This window comes from Callithrix jacchus, chromosome 15 (assembly GCF_049354715.1).
Source record: "Callithrix jacchus isolate 240 chromosome 15, calJac240_pri, whole genome shotgun sequence".
NCBI lineage: Eukaryota > Metazoa > Chordata > Mammalia > Primates > Cebidae > Callithrix > Callithrix jacchus.
The window spans coordinates 34,870,728-34,883,333 of record NC_133516.1 but is presented as its reverse complement, the minus strand read 5'-3'; the positions used below and the strand labels follow the sequence as shown (position 1 = coordinate 34,883,333).

Sequence of the window (12,606 nt, the reverse complement as noted above, 5' to 3'; positions counted from 1 at the left end):
CTTACACATGTGCTACATGTGGTTGTACCCGTGTTGGGAGGCAGCTAAGGTGAGGAGGAGTGTGGACACTGGTCTCACCTCTGGCATTTACCGTGTCACCCTGGGCAGCTGCTGAACTTTTCTGAGTCTTAATTGATTATCTGTTTTTTTTGTTTGTTTTGTTTTGTTTTGTTTTGTTTTGAGACAGGATCTCACTCTGTCTCCCTGGCTGGAGTGCAGTGGCATAATCACCACTCACTGCAGCCTCAGCCTCCCAAGTAGCTGGGACTATAGGCATGTGCCACCATGCCTAGCTGATATTTTAATTTTTTGTAGAGACGGGGGTCTCCCTATGTTGCCCAGGCTTGTCTCGAACTCCTGGGCTCAAGCGATCCTTGCTCCTCAGCCTCCCAAAGTACTGGGATTACAGGCATGTGACTGCTCCCAGCCTGACTCATCTGTTAAATTGAGGATAATGTTATCAGCTCCTTCCTGAGGCTCTTGAAAGGAGTAACTGAAGAATAGCAATGGTGGACACTGTCAATAACTTTATGTGTATTATTAACTCACTTAATAGAATGCATCTCAACCCCTGGGCCTCATGACCCCAGGCATGGGGCTTATTATTGTCATCCTCCCAAGTGGCTGTGGCTGTCAGAGCAGGAGGCCAGGCTGTCTGGCAGGGCCTGGGTGGGGTAGGTGGGCCTGCTGGTGGCTGCCCACCTGCTCGATGGCGTACTCCTTGCCAGCCACCTCGGCCACCTTGCTGATGCTCTCAATATGGTCCTGCAGGTTCATCTCAAGGCAGCGAGCGAAGGTCAGGTTGGCCTTGGGCCTGACGTTGATGTTGATCTGGTTGGACAGCACCTCCCAGTGCCGGTTACGCATGCCAGGGTTACGCAATCCTTGGATCAGCGGGATGTATGGTTTGAACTCCTCGATGCGGGCCCGGATGTCCAAGGCCACTTCCTGGCAGGCTGCAGGGTAGGACAGAAGGGCATGAGAGGCAGCCGGTGGAGGCAGGCAAAGAGGGGACCCACTGGCGTGGCTCCCTACCTGGCATGTCCTTGAACTGCTTCACGCACTTGTGAATGGTCTTGAAGGCCTCAATCACGTTCTTCTCTAGCTGCTCAGCGTCGATGGCGGACAGAGGGTCATTCATCCAGCTCTCTGACCAGCGCAGCCAGTCAGAGGCTGTGGTCCAGAGGTCCAGGTAGGGTTGGAACTCCTTCACCATCCTGGAGAGCTTGTCGTACTGCGGGGACAGGAGGGCAGGATTGGGGCTGACTTAGGGTGTTCCCCAGTCTCTCTCCACGCTGCCCCTTCTGGGCCAGGTCCTCTCCCTCTCCTTTGTTCCTGGCTGCTGTCCCTGCCCCTGCCCCCACAGACCTGGGGCTGGTCTCCCTTCTTCTCTTCCCACCCGAGAGCTGGGCTCTGAGCTGTTGCACCAGACCTGGGCTGACCCTCAGGCCCTCTGCCTGGTCCCAGGGGCCTCCTCAACCTGAGGGCCAGGGTTGGGCTGTCTCCACTCTGCAGCTTGCTCTACCCTGCCCCCAAATGCCAGAGCCCTGCCACCTGGCAGCTGCATCTACACGAGCTGCTTCCTTGAGCCTGGGGGCTTAGGGACAGGGCACCTGAGGGAGGCCTACGTTGGTGATGGGCAGGCCGAAGATGCGCTCGCGGTTGTTGTAAAGCACAGCCTGCTGCTGGCAGTCCTTCAGTTGCTTCTTCACGCGCCGCACCTCGTTGGCAATCTCATGTGCTCGTGCAATCTCCACGTGGATGGAGAAGCCAGCTACCACCAGCTGCAGGCCAAGGAGCAGTGGGTCAGGTGCCCCTGCAGCCTCATTTGTGTCCACACCTTCTCATGCAAACCCCAGGGAACCAAAGGTCCCAGGACATCCACTCCTCCCAGTGTAAGGAGGCTGTTCTCCTGGAGTGAGTAGATTCCTAACCCATCACAGAGAGGCTGACTGCCCTGTGGTAACACAGCAGGGCCAAGGGAGACCCAGTGCCCTGATGCTGGGCCCACTGTCCACTGGGCCACCATGGTCACAACAGAAGAGCTGGGGTCTTTACTACTCTGAATCTTTCTGGAGCTTGCTGCCCAGGCATCTCTTTGGCCTTTAGGTTCATTCTTTCAGCCATTTATTCATTCATCCATCTGCTCGCCCATCACATGTTGACTCAACACCTCCTGAATGCAAGAAGTGAGACCAAGCCCTGGAGAACTGTGTGTGCGTGTGGTGGGATGGAGGGTGTGTCCAGCACCAAGCCTGCAGCTGTGCCCCACCTGTAGCCCTTCCAGCTTCTCCTGGAAGTTGTTCTGATCCATGATCTGGATTTTGCGGAACTTCTCCTCATCCTCCACATGCTGCTGCTGCACCATCTCTATCTGCCCGAGGATCTTAGAAGGCCAGTTGCTGGCAATCCATCTGGCCGGGATGGGGGTGGAGATTGGGAGAAGTATCGGAGCTGAAGTGGTGGGGTGGCAAGGCCAGGCAGGGGCATCCCACCAGGCACCCAGGCAGCCAGAGAGAAGGGGGAACAGGGGAAATCCAGGCAGCTGTGGAGGCCAGTTGGGGCCGGACAGCTGGGAAGTGCAGGTGAGTTGGGAGGCAGCTACCGCCACTATCAGGGAGGCTGCCCTGCCCCCTGAGAGCTGCAGTCTATATCCAGTGAGATGAAGACTCAACATGTCCAGTACAGTAACCAGGACCAAGGGGAAGTGAGAGGAGTGGGGTTGAGTTCCACTCTTAAGCCTCAGAGGCCAGAGGGGCCTTTCCACGGAGGAGGCAAAGCCAGTCTCTAGCCAGGGCCCTCAGGACAGCTGCCTTCATCTCAGACCTACTCCCTTTTCCCAGCTGACACAGGGGATCTGTGGAATGTGGGGCTTTCCCCTGAAGCTGACCTATGGATGCTGACCCTGGGGGAGTTCCCCTGAGCACCCAGGTGCCCTGTCTGCCAGTGTCTCCAGGCTCCTGGGCAGGACCCTGATGGTCCTGACTACCCCCAACATCTGTGAGGCAGTGCTGGGTGTGGTGTCTCTGGCTACTGAGACAAGGTTGGGAAGCACCTGAGGCCAAGAGGCCCAAACAAATTCCTTCCGCTCCACTGGCCACCTAGCTCTGCCTGGTCCTGGCCCATGTGTGGAGCCCTGGCCTCTGGAATCTCCGTGGGGCATTTCTGGGGAGACTGCACAGGCTATGGCAGGTGGGGCATTTGGGAGCCTCTGCAGCTCAGCAGCTCCCCTCACACTCCACCCCGCACCTGGCATGGGGGCCCAGCTCCCACTCACTTGTCATTGAAGTCATCTGAGCTGAGATTGTAGAGGAATTCATCCATGACCTGGTAGTCATCCATGACCTTCACAATCCGCTCCTGCAGACAGGTGGTAATGAGAACTGCATGTGTGCCAGGGAACAGGGTGGGTAATTGGGACCTGGCTCCCCAAAGAGACGGGAACTAGAGAGGGGCTGCTCTCTTCAGAGTGGAAAGGCCTGGGCCAGCGGGGAGGCCCAGGGTGCAAGGGCAGCATCAGGCTCAGGACTCCAAGAGCCATGGCAGCCACATGTCCAGCTTCCGGTCCCCGACCCCCAGACAGCAGAGCTCTGAAGCCCTGGCTCACAGCCCCCAAACCCCATCTGTGCTCTGTCCAGCTACCTCCCCCTCAGCCTCCTGGGTCCTGACCTCCCAGCCCCTGCCTGCCCCAGCCTTCAGACTCTAACACCGGCTCTGTGGCTCCTGGCCCCCATCTCACCTCCAGGCCCACCAGCCTTTCCGGGATGCTCTTCATCCACTCTCGCAGCTCAGCCAGCTCCTCAATGCTGTTGGGCTTCTCGTAGATCTTGCGGCTGATGCTGCGGAACTCCTCGCAGATCTGGCAACAGGAGGAGGTGCTGGGGAGGGCGGCGTGCTGCTCCCTTGCCTTTCCCAGCCTACTCCTTCTCTTTGGTCTCCAGCATCTCCTGACAGGGAACTGTCCCCCCCACCCCAAGACCCTATGGCGCTTTCCAAGAGGGGTGCTCCTGGTGGGCTCCCTGGGTTGCTGAGGACTGTTAGTAGGCCAATGGTGTGACCTGGCACACCTCAACCTCCCAGCCTCCTTCGGCCCCACCAATACATGCAGGGCTTCTGAGGCCTGTGCTCATACTCCCTAGCTCCATGAAACAAATCCGTCAAGGGTGTCCTTTGTGAGGCTTCCCAGGCCTCTACAAGTCTGGGGAAGGAGGTAGAAACGCCTGTTTCCTGGGACCTCCCATATGGGACAGCTCCCTGCAGACAGGCAGGGATGGGACAGGGTTTCCAGCTCCTTCCCTTGGCGCCTGGGCTCTGCAGACACCCCAAACCCTGCCTGGGGACATCTTGCGGTGTATGTGAGGGCGTGTGTGTGCTCCTGTGGTCACTGAGGTGGGGCGGGTGGTCACTTACGCTGTCCACCTCCTTGTGCAGGTTCTTGGCAAGGATGTCCAGCATGGAAGTGGCCAGGGCCTTGCGCTTCTTGGACAGGCTCTGCTTGACACTGTCGGTGTTGATGTAGAAAGGCCCGATGATGATGCTGCTGGGCAGTGAACTGTCCAGGATCTCCTTCTCCCACAGGTGGGTGAGCACCACCTCCCGCACGTCCTGGGCCGACAGGCCCTGTGTCTGGTAGGCTCTGAGGACAGCAAGCACATGGGAGGGGGCAGAGGACAGTGAGCAGGGTGGGCAGGGAGTCACCCGCCGATGTGCAGGGGCACATGTACGCACTTGAGGAAACTGGCAATGTCGTTGTTGCTCAGCTCCAGGTACTTTCGGTACTCTTTAGCATAGACCTGCAGTGGGATCATGGCCTTGGCCATGGCGCTGGCGATGGTGGCCCGTAGCTCCTCCACCAGTGGCTCATGAAGGCCCACCGACTCCAGCAGGGGGTCACCGCTGATGAAGATGTCCTCCATCACCAGCTGCAAGGGAAGAAATGGGAGGGGCAGTGCTGGATGAGCCAGGTGGTGAAGCAGAGGGGCTGGAGACAGAGATTCCTCCCGAGCAGGGCAAGTAGGGGCTGGATGTGGCCTGAAGCCTGTGGATGGCACGGTGGCCGCAGAGAGTTGTGGTGCAGGGGGAGGGGGTTTTGCTGTGCTGTCTCTTTACAAGGTCAGAAGGCCCTGTGAGGCCCACCAACGAGCAGCATCTTCCCCTGCCTGGGCCTGACTCAGCCCAGGGCCAAGGAAAGGCACAGAAAAGACAACTGGGTCATGAAGGCAGTGACTGACCAGCAGGGGAGACAAGAAGGGCTAGGGCTACTGGGCTCTTGGGCCTGGAAGTGGGCTGTGTGCAGCTGGGTGTGTGTGCAGTGACAGTGACTAGTGGGGGTTTTGGACAGAGGTTCTGTATTGGAAGCTGGCCCGTGACCCCCTCCAGAGATGAAGAGAGAGGGCAGGAGCTGGGTGGGATCAAGAACGTGGGGTCTGCCTCAGATCTGGCCGTGGCAGCAGAGGTCCAACAAGCCCAGGGTTCAGATCACAGTTCTGACACTTAGCAGCTGTGCAGTCTTAGGCTATCATACTTCTCCAAGTCTCACCTACAGAATGCGGGTGTTAATAATAGTTCACAGTGCAGCCTGTGATGAGGATTAAATGAGATACTTGAGAGTTTCAGGGCTGAATGTGCTGCCTGCCTGACAGGAGGCCTGTGATACAGCTGAACTGCAGCAGCACCCTGAGGCACAGGGAGCCATCAGCAGCCAGGGCCTAGGGCCTGCTCAGTCTGCAGCGTGTACCTTCTCCAGCTGAGGCACGGTGTGGGTGGCCAGGATGCCCTTGTCAAAGAGGTTCAGCAGAGATGCCTCGAACTGCTCCAGTGGGGTGCTGTAGTGCACCCCAGAGCTGTCCAGCACCAGGTCCACGATGAACAGGGGATTCTTCCGGGGCCTGCAGGCAATGACAGGCTGACTGTGGGCAGAGGCCTAGGAGGCCTGTGCAGGGGTGGCCCTCTGCCCTTCCTCAGCGGTATGGCTCTCGGATCTTCCATACATAGTCCTTGACTTCTCCTTCCTCCCAAACACCTCCAACTTGCCAGAGAGGAAGACCCAGGCCGACCAAACAGACTCCTCAGCTCCTGACATGCTCCGAGTTCCACAAACACCACAAGAGAGGGAGGCCCCCCACCCCTGTGTTGAGGTTGTTAGGGCCTGGGCGTTGTGTCCCCCACACTCTCCCTGGGAGCCCATCTTCCTTGGCTTTCGATCTCTGCTACGCAACAAGAGCCAAGACTGGAGCTCAGCTGGGGCCCTCTGATGGCTTCTGACTGTACTTAGAATGAATCCAGCCCCCAGCTGAGACTTCAGGGGCCCCATGAGATCTGGCCTAGTCCCTGCAACCTCTCCCACTCCATTCCGAGCAGCTCTCCCTGCCCTCCCCGACTCCAACCACACTGGCCAGCCTTTCCTTCCTCGACTGCCCGATGACCTCGAGCCGAGCGAGCAGCGCCAGGCCTGTCCTCCCCTGTGTCTCTGCCCATGCTGCTCTCTCCGCCTGTACCTCCCTCCACCTCGCATCCCATCACAACTGGTTTCTTATGTCTCAGGTCTTGGCACAGATGTCATCTCCTCCCTGACCCCCTGGCAAAGGCCCACCCCCAGTGTCTATCATGGCCCCTGACCAAACCGGCAATGACTATGCGTATTTATTTATCTGTTTGCTACCTGTCTCCCCTATGAGACCAGGGACTGGGCCTCTCTTGTTCCCTTAGGACCGTGCCTGGTTCATGGCAAGTGCTCAAAGAATATTTCTCCACTGCGTAACTCAATGACTGAGTGAGTGAAGGTCACCGGAAGCCATGCAAGTCAGCGGAAGCAATGCAAGTCAGGGCTGGCGGGACACTGCCCAGCAGCCTGCAGGGAGCTCAGCTCTCCCTACTGCCTGGGACCTGGCACGGATGGACACCCTGGCCCTCATCCTCCACCCTGCTCCATCCCAACCACTGGGGCCTAGCAAGGAACAGCTCCAGTATCAACAGGTGCCTCTGCCCAGCCGGGCCCCACCTGTAGGGGCTGTTAATTAAGTCGTCACCCCAGACCATGTCGTCGGTGCAGTTGAGCACGCTGTAGCAGGCATCGCTGATGAACTGTGAGAAGCTGGCGAGTGAGTCCTGCACCAGGAAGCGCAGCGTGTCCTGCAGCATGTACTTCACCAGCTCCATCAGCTTGCGCAGCTTGGACATCAGGTACACCTCCCAGTTCGTCTCATAGAGGTTGTACCAGCCCTTGCTCATGTCGCGCAGGCTGCTGCGCATGGCCACCTTCAGCGAGTTGACCCAGCTGTCCTTGAGGAACATCTGCACCTGGAGTGGCCGCAGGCATCATCACATGGCCACCCTGGGGACCCGCCACCTATAGCCGAACTCAGGGACTCAAAGCACCAGGGCACTTGAGGCTCAGGGCTCATCCGACTGTGGAGGGATGTCCCCTACCCCAACTACTGCCAAGCCCTGCCAGCCAACAGCCTCACTCACGTGACCGTGGGGGCTCAGGGATGCTGGGGTCAGGGGAAGGAGGGAAGAAAGGAGAGAGGGAAGATGGGGCAGCCGAAGCAGGACTTTCCCTCCAGCCATGAGAGACAGAGACCCAGAGAATGAGACGAGAGAGAAGCAGAGAGACAGAGAACAAGACAAAAACAGACTGAGAGGGAAAGACACTGAGAATGAGGCCTCACCCCCATCATACCCCAATTTGCAGGTCAACACGGGGGTGCCTGAGGTTCCTGCTCCCCTTCTAAGACAAGGGGTATGCTTCAGAGACAAACAGAGTTGGGATGGAAAGGGACTGGAGACAGAGCCCGGCCTGGTTTTCCCTTTGTCTCCAAGATGAGCTGTCACCCTTAGTCCCCACCCCAGCCTCCAATAAGGTCTAGGAAGAGGCTGAGGACAGGTTTTGAGAAAAGCAGGAGCTCACAGCCTCACCATGTGGCCTGTTGACCCGGGCCTTTCACTGCAGCCCTGACCTGTGCCTGCCAGCTCTGAGGGTCTACCCTGTATTTGCCCCTCTGTGCCCTTGATGCCCACAAACCTGGGAGAAGGTCTGTGACTGGATCTGCTCAAACTCCTCCAGGCGGCTGTACTTGGAGAGGTTTGAGTGGAACAGGGACATGGTGGTCACACTGTTGCACTGGGCCCTCACCTTGCTGAGGGCCGTGATGACCTCTGGCCGTGTGAGCAGGGACACAAAGGTGAAGTCCTCCTTCTGTTCCCGGAAGGGGTACTTGGGGACACTCACCAGCCCTGCAGGGGTAGTGGCCAAGGGCCAGGATCAGACCCTGCCTTGCCACACCAGGACACAGGACACATCCACAGGTGCTTGATGGAGGGCCGTGAATCCTGCCTTCTCCTCGGAAGAGGGACTAGTGTTCTCAGAGCCCCACTTTTCCCATAGTTTGCCAGAGTAGCGCTGCAGCTCTTTAGTGAGGTGCACACTCTGAGATGGATAAAGGAATTCCTTCTAGGACCCCTTAGTCATAGACTCCTCTGAGAAGTAGATGAGAACCGTGGACCCCCTCCTCATCCACCCCTACCTGTGCTGCACACAAGCTCAAGGTCTGTCCTTAGCCTGCCCTGGAGCACTGAGGAAGGAAGATGTGGGTACCAGGACCTCTTGGAATGCCCACTGTCCACACCCCAGCCTGCATCCTGAGTACATGACACACAGGAAGCTGAGTCTAGGAAGGCTGGCAGGGGAGCTCAAAGCAAGGAGCATTCTCAGGCCCCGGGATCCTGCTCTGAGACTCAGTTTCCTCTTGCTGCTGGAGGAAGAAGGACTGTCCTCTAGGTCAGAGCAGCAGAGCCCCTTCCATCTACTGTGGAACCATTGTTTCCTAGTACACGTTCACCTTGCTACTTCTGTGCAATTCCCACTAATATGTTCAAAAAGAGCCTTCTTCCCCTTCCCCTGGTCCAGAACCCTCCAGGCAGCTGGGATAAGTGGGACAAGTGCTGGAGACAGGGGAGGTGCAGGGAGTGTTGGGCTGATGATGCCCACAGTGGCAGAGCAGGCAATCCTGGAGGGGAGGGTTGAAAAGGGGCTCTGGCCAGGTGGACGGCTATGGGGCCCGTCTTGGTCCAGTGACCCTCACCTTGCTCAGGCACCTGCTCCTCCTCCTTCTTGGGGAGGGTCACATAGGAGAAGGTCTCAGGCTTGGAAGAGACAATGTGGTCAAAGTTGATCTTGTTCATGCTGCGCTCATAGTCCAGGCTCACTTCTCTGGCGAGACTGCCGAGGTGCTCTAGAACCCTGACCATGGAGACAGGAGACGGGGGCGTCAGGGGCTCCACACCCTGTAAATCCCAGCCGGGACCAGGCTCTGCTCTGGCATGGACCTGGGGACACGCACTTAGGGCTTCCCCTCTGGATTCATGGCCACATCCCCACTCGGACCTGAGCCAATAACCTCCAAGTGCTCCTCCCCTGCTTCTTTCATGCCCCTTGTCCCCATTTTCTGTTGCCAGGCTCTGCGAGCCAAGGCAGGCCCCAGAGCAGTGGGATGGGGTGCAGGAAGTCCTGGGCCTGGAAGCCTCAGAGAGCTGCCCACTCACTGCCTGCACCTCCCCTGCAGCGCCCCCGCCCGCTGCCCATGACTCAGTGGAAGATGCCTGCCATCGAGCTCCTTTGCTTTCACCGAGCAATCGTGGCAGTGCCTGGAAGGTGCTGAGAGCTCAGGCTGCGCAACACCACGACTGGACCCGAGGGTGGAGGACCCCTGCACTTCACCCTGGAACTGGGCTCTGAGATTGGAAATCGCCAGACCTGGTGTGAACTTGCATTTAGTCCATTAGCAGGTCTCGTTGGCTCCACCTCTGAGGAAGCCTCAAATCTATCTCTTTCTCCCCTGCTGCTCAGCTGCTATTCTGGTTCAAGCCACGATCATGGTCTCTGGCCCGATTATGGCATGAGTCTCTTCACTGATCTCCCTACTTCCACGCTTGCCCCCTTACAACCCATTCTCTACTTGGCAAGGGGGAAAGATATATTTTAAACATGTAAATGATCAAGCCACTTCTCTGCTCAGCACCACCCATGGTGAGCAGAGACTGTCGGCCCATGGCTGCATCTCTGCTCCAGCCTGCATGTGGTCCAGCCTCCCCACATCTCTCTCTGCATCCTAGACACAGTAACCCTGTCCTGCTCCTCAAGTACTGCAAACTTGTCCCTACCCCAGCCTGTGCACTTCTGTTCCCTCTGCCAGAACCTTCTTCTTCCCTTATGTTTTAGACCTCAGCTCAAATGTTATCACCTCTGTCGGGGAGGCTTTCCCTGACCACCTAACAGAAAGAAGCCCTTCTGAGACATCTCTATTCCCTTCTCTCGCTTGGTCTTCCCAGCACTTATCGGAATGCTGAATCACCCAGATTTCTCATTGTCTGTCTTCCTGGCCAGGCTGAGTTCCCAGGCTCTTTGTTGGAAGTGTTCACTGCTATGTCCCCAGTGCCTGGCACAAGATGGGTACTTCCAGACATGGCTGCTTGCTGGCCTGAAATCCACTCCCTCCCTTCTTCCTCAATTTTGTTCCAGAATTCAGTACTTCCTCACTAGATTCAGGGGAAGATGACACAGCCCCAGCTCCAGGGGTACATCTCAGCTAGTTCAAGCCAATCATGTGGAGCTTGCCCCGACTGCAGTTGGTTTAGGAAGGGGAACACGTCCCAGTTATGATCAACCACTTATGCAGAGATACAAAATTCAAGCCCTCTGCAGTCAGCTAAGATTGTTCCACTGCACTCTAGCCTGGCGGACAGAGTAAGACCTGGTCTTAAAAAAAAAAAAAAAAAAGTCAAGCCCTCTTATTCTGGCTCCCTCCAGGACAAATTCGGTGGTGCCATTCTTGCTCCAGAGTTTCCCACAGGATCAGGCTGAGGCTAGACTTCTAAAATCATATTTCACCAGCAGCTTCTTCTATTATATCCTCCTTCCTTATAGATTTCTTCTGAGAGGATTTCGTCAATCGCTTGCACAAGAATCCCCAAATCAGGGTCTGCTTCTAGGGAACCCATCCTAAGACAACCCTTACTGTGCTCATGAAACTGCCGCTGCCCTCTTGCCTGAAGATGAAGCCAGCATACGCTGGAGGCAGAGCCCTGAGGCACCAACCCAGGGACATGCTGCAGTGCTTTTCCTGCTGCAGGTACAGTAACACACTTCCCTGCTGTCTAAGCCAACCCGAGACCAGCATCTTTGATACTTAAACCCAGAAACATTATAAATTGAATAAAATTCAAGAAACAGAATTCTGGACAGTGAAGGTAAGGTGGCTACATTGATTCAAATCTCCCAATATATCCTTGGAAGGAAGAAAGGAAGGAAGGGAGGGAGGGAGGGAAGGAAAAACTAACACTACCAAAACCCACACCTTTAGCACAACTAGAATAAGAAGACTGTCTAAATTTCAATTGTCTTTAAATTAAAAAATAAACATTAATCTCCAGTGAGCTCTCTCTCACACTCTTGTTGCAAGTTTTCACAGAGAACAAGGGCAGGCTAAGGAAAACTGAAGAGGGAAATAGTGGTAGCCCTAAGACAGATCTAAAATCCTACCTGAGGCTGGGTGGGGTGGCTCACACCTGTAATCTCAAAACTTTGAGAGGCCAAGGCGGGTAGATCACCTTAGGTCAGGAGTTCAAGACCAGCCTGGACAACATGGTGAAACCCTGTCTCTACTAAAAGTACAAAAATTAGCCAGGCGTGATGGTGAGTGCCTGTAGTCCCAGCTACTCGGGAGACTGATGCAGGAGAATCATTTGAACCCAGAGGGCAGAGTTTGCAGTGAGCCGAGATCACACCACTGCACTCCAGACTGGATCACAGAACATGAGTTCATCTCAAAAATATACATAATAAATAAATAAATACATACATAAAATCCTACCAGAAAGAGAAAGTAACCCAGGACAGGTGCAGTGCCTCACGCCTTTCATCCTAGCACTTTGGGAGGCCAATGTGCGTGGATCATGTGAGCCCAGGAGTTTGAGACCAGCCCAGACAACAGAATGAGACCCCATCTCTACAAAAAATACAAAAATGAGCGGATGTGTGGCATAGGCCTGTAGTCCCAGCTACCAGGGAGGCTGAGGTAGGATTCTTTGAGCCCAAGAGTTTGAGGCTATAGTTAGCTGTGATTGCGCCATGGCACTCCAGCCTGGATGGAAGAGTGAGACTGCATCTCAAAAAAAGAGAAAGTAACTCTGGCTGTAAAAATACTGAAAAAGTGTCCTGGCAAATCAGAGCACTTACTACAAGGAAGGGACTTAAGGGCATGCAATTCAAGGCAGTATTCTTTGAAAGGCATGACTTAAAGGACAGGAGGTAAAAGGAAAGGAGTCCGTTGCAGACTGGAGGGGAAGGGAAAAGAAGCAAAAGTGAAATCTTAAGTTCTGCAAGGTAAGAGAACAAAAACCTTGGAGGACCCACATCCCTCTTCCCTCTCCCCAGCACATGCGCGCGTGCACGCACGCACACACACACACACACACACACACAATTTAAAAAACAAAAACTAGTGTGCAATACAGACAGAAGAGGGCGCCCTTGAACTAGAAAGCTTGCAAATCACTCCAAATCCTGAAATGAATAGGTGAACGCCGACTACATTTTTTTTCTATAAG

General features: G+C 55.7%; 1 protein-coding gene across 4 annotated transcripts in view; it reads right to left on the bottom strand.

Annotated features, from left to right (window-relative positions):
- DNAH1 (dynein axonemal heavy chain 1) overlaps positions 1–12,606 on the bottom strand; it is an 84,044-nt gene that overhangs the window by 45,071 nt on the left and 26,367 nt on the right. For 3 of the 4 annotated variants that reach the window (XR_013527348.1, XM_054245708.2, XM_054245710.2), the window contains exons 10-21: positions 9,084–9,241; positions 8,024–8,235; positions 7,001–7,299; positions 5,738–5,888; positions 4,729–4,922; positions 4,411–4,636; positions 3,740–3,859; positions 3,278–3,360; positions 2,273–2,414; positions 1,614–1,784; positions 1,036–1,234; positions 703–956 (exon numbers count right to left, since the gene is read on the bottom strand). Coding sequence is in view for 3 of the 4 variants with exons in the window: in XM_054245708.2 (XP_054101683.2) it covers positions 703–956; positions 1,036–1,234; positions 1,614–1,784; positions 2,273–2,414; positions 3,278–3,360; positions 3,740–3,859; positions 4,411–4,636; positions 4,729–4,922; positions 5,738–5,888; positions 7,001–7,299; positions 8,024–8,235; positions 9,084–9,241 (2,209 nt within the window). In the remaining variant the exon portion in view is untranslated. The remainder of the gene's footprint in view (positions 1–702; positions 957–1,035; positions 1,235–1,613; positions 1,785–2,272; positions 2,415–3,277; positions 3,361–3,739; positions 3,860–4,410; positions 4,637–4,728; positions 4,923–5,737; positions 5,889–7,000; positions 7,300–8,023; positions 8,236–9,083; positions 9,242–12,606) is intronic. The other variant, XM_054245709.2, reaches the window with a different exon arrangement.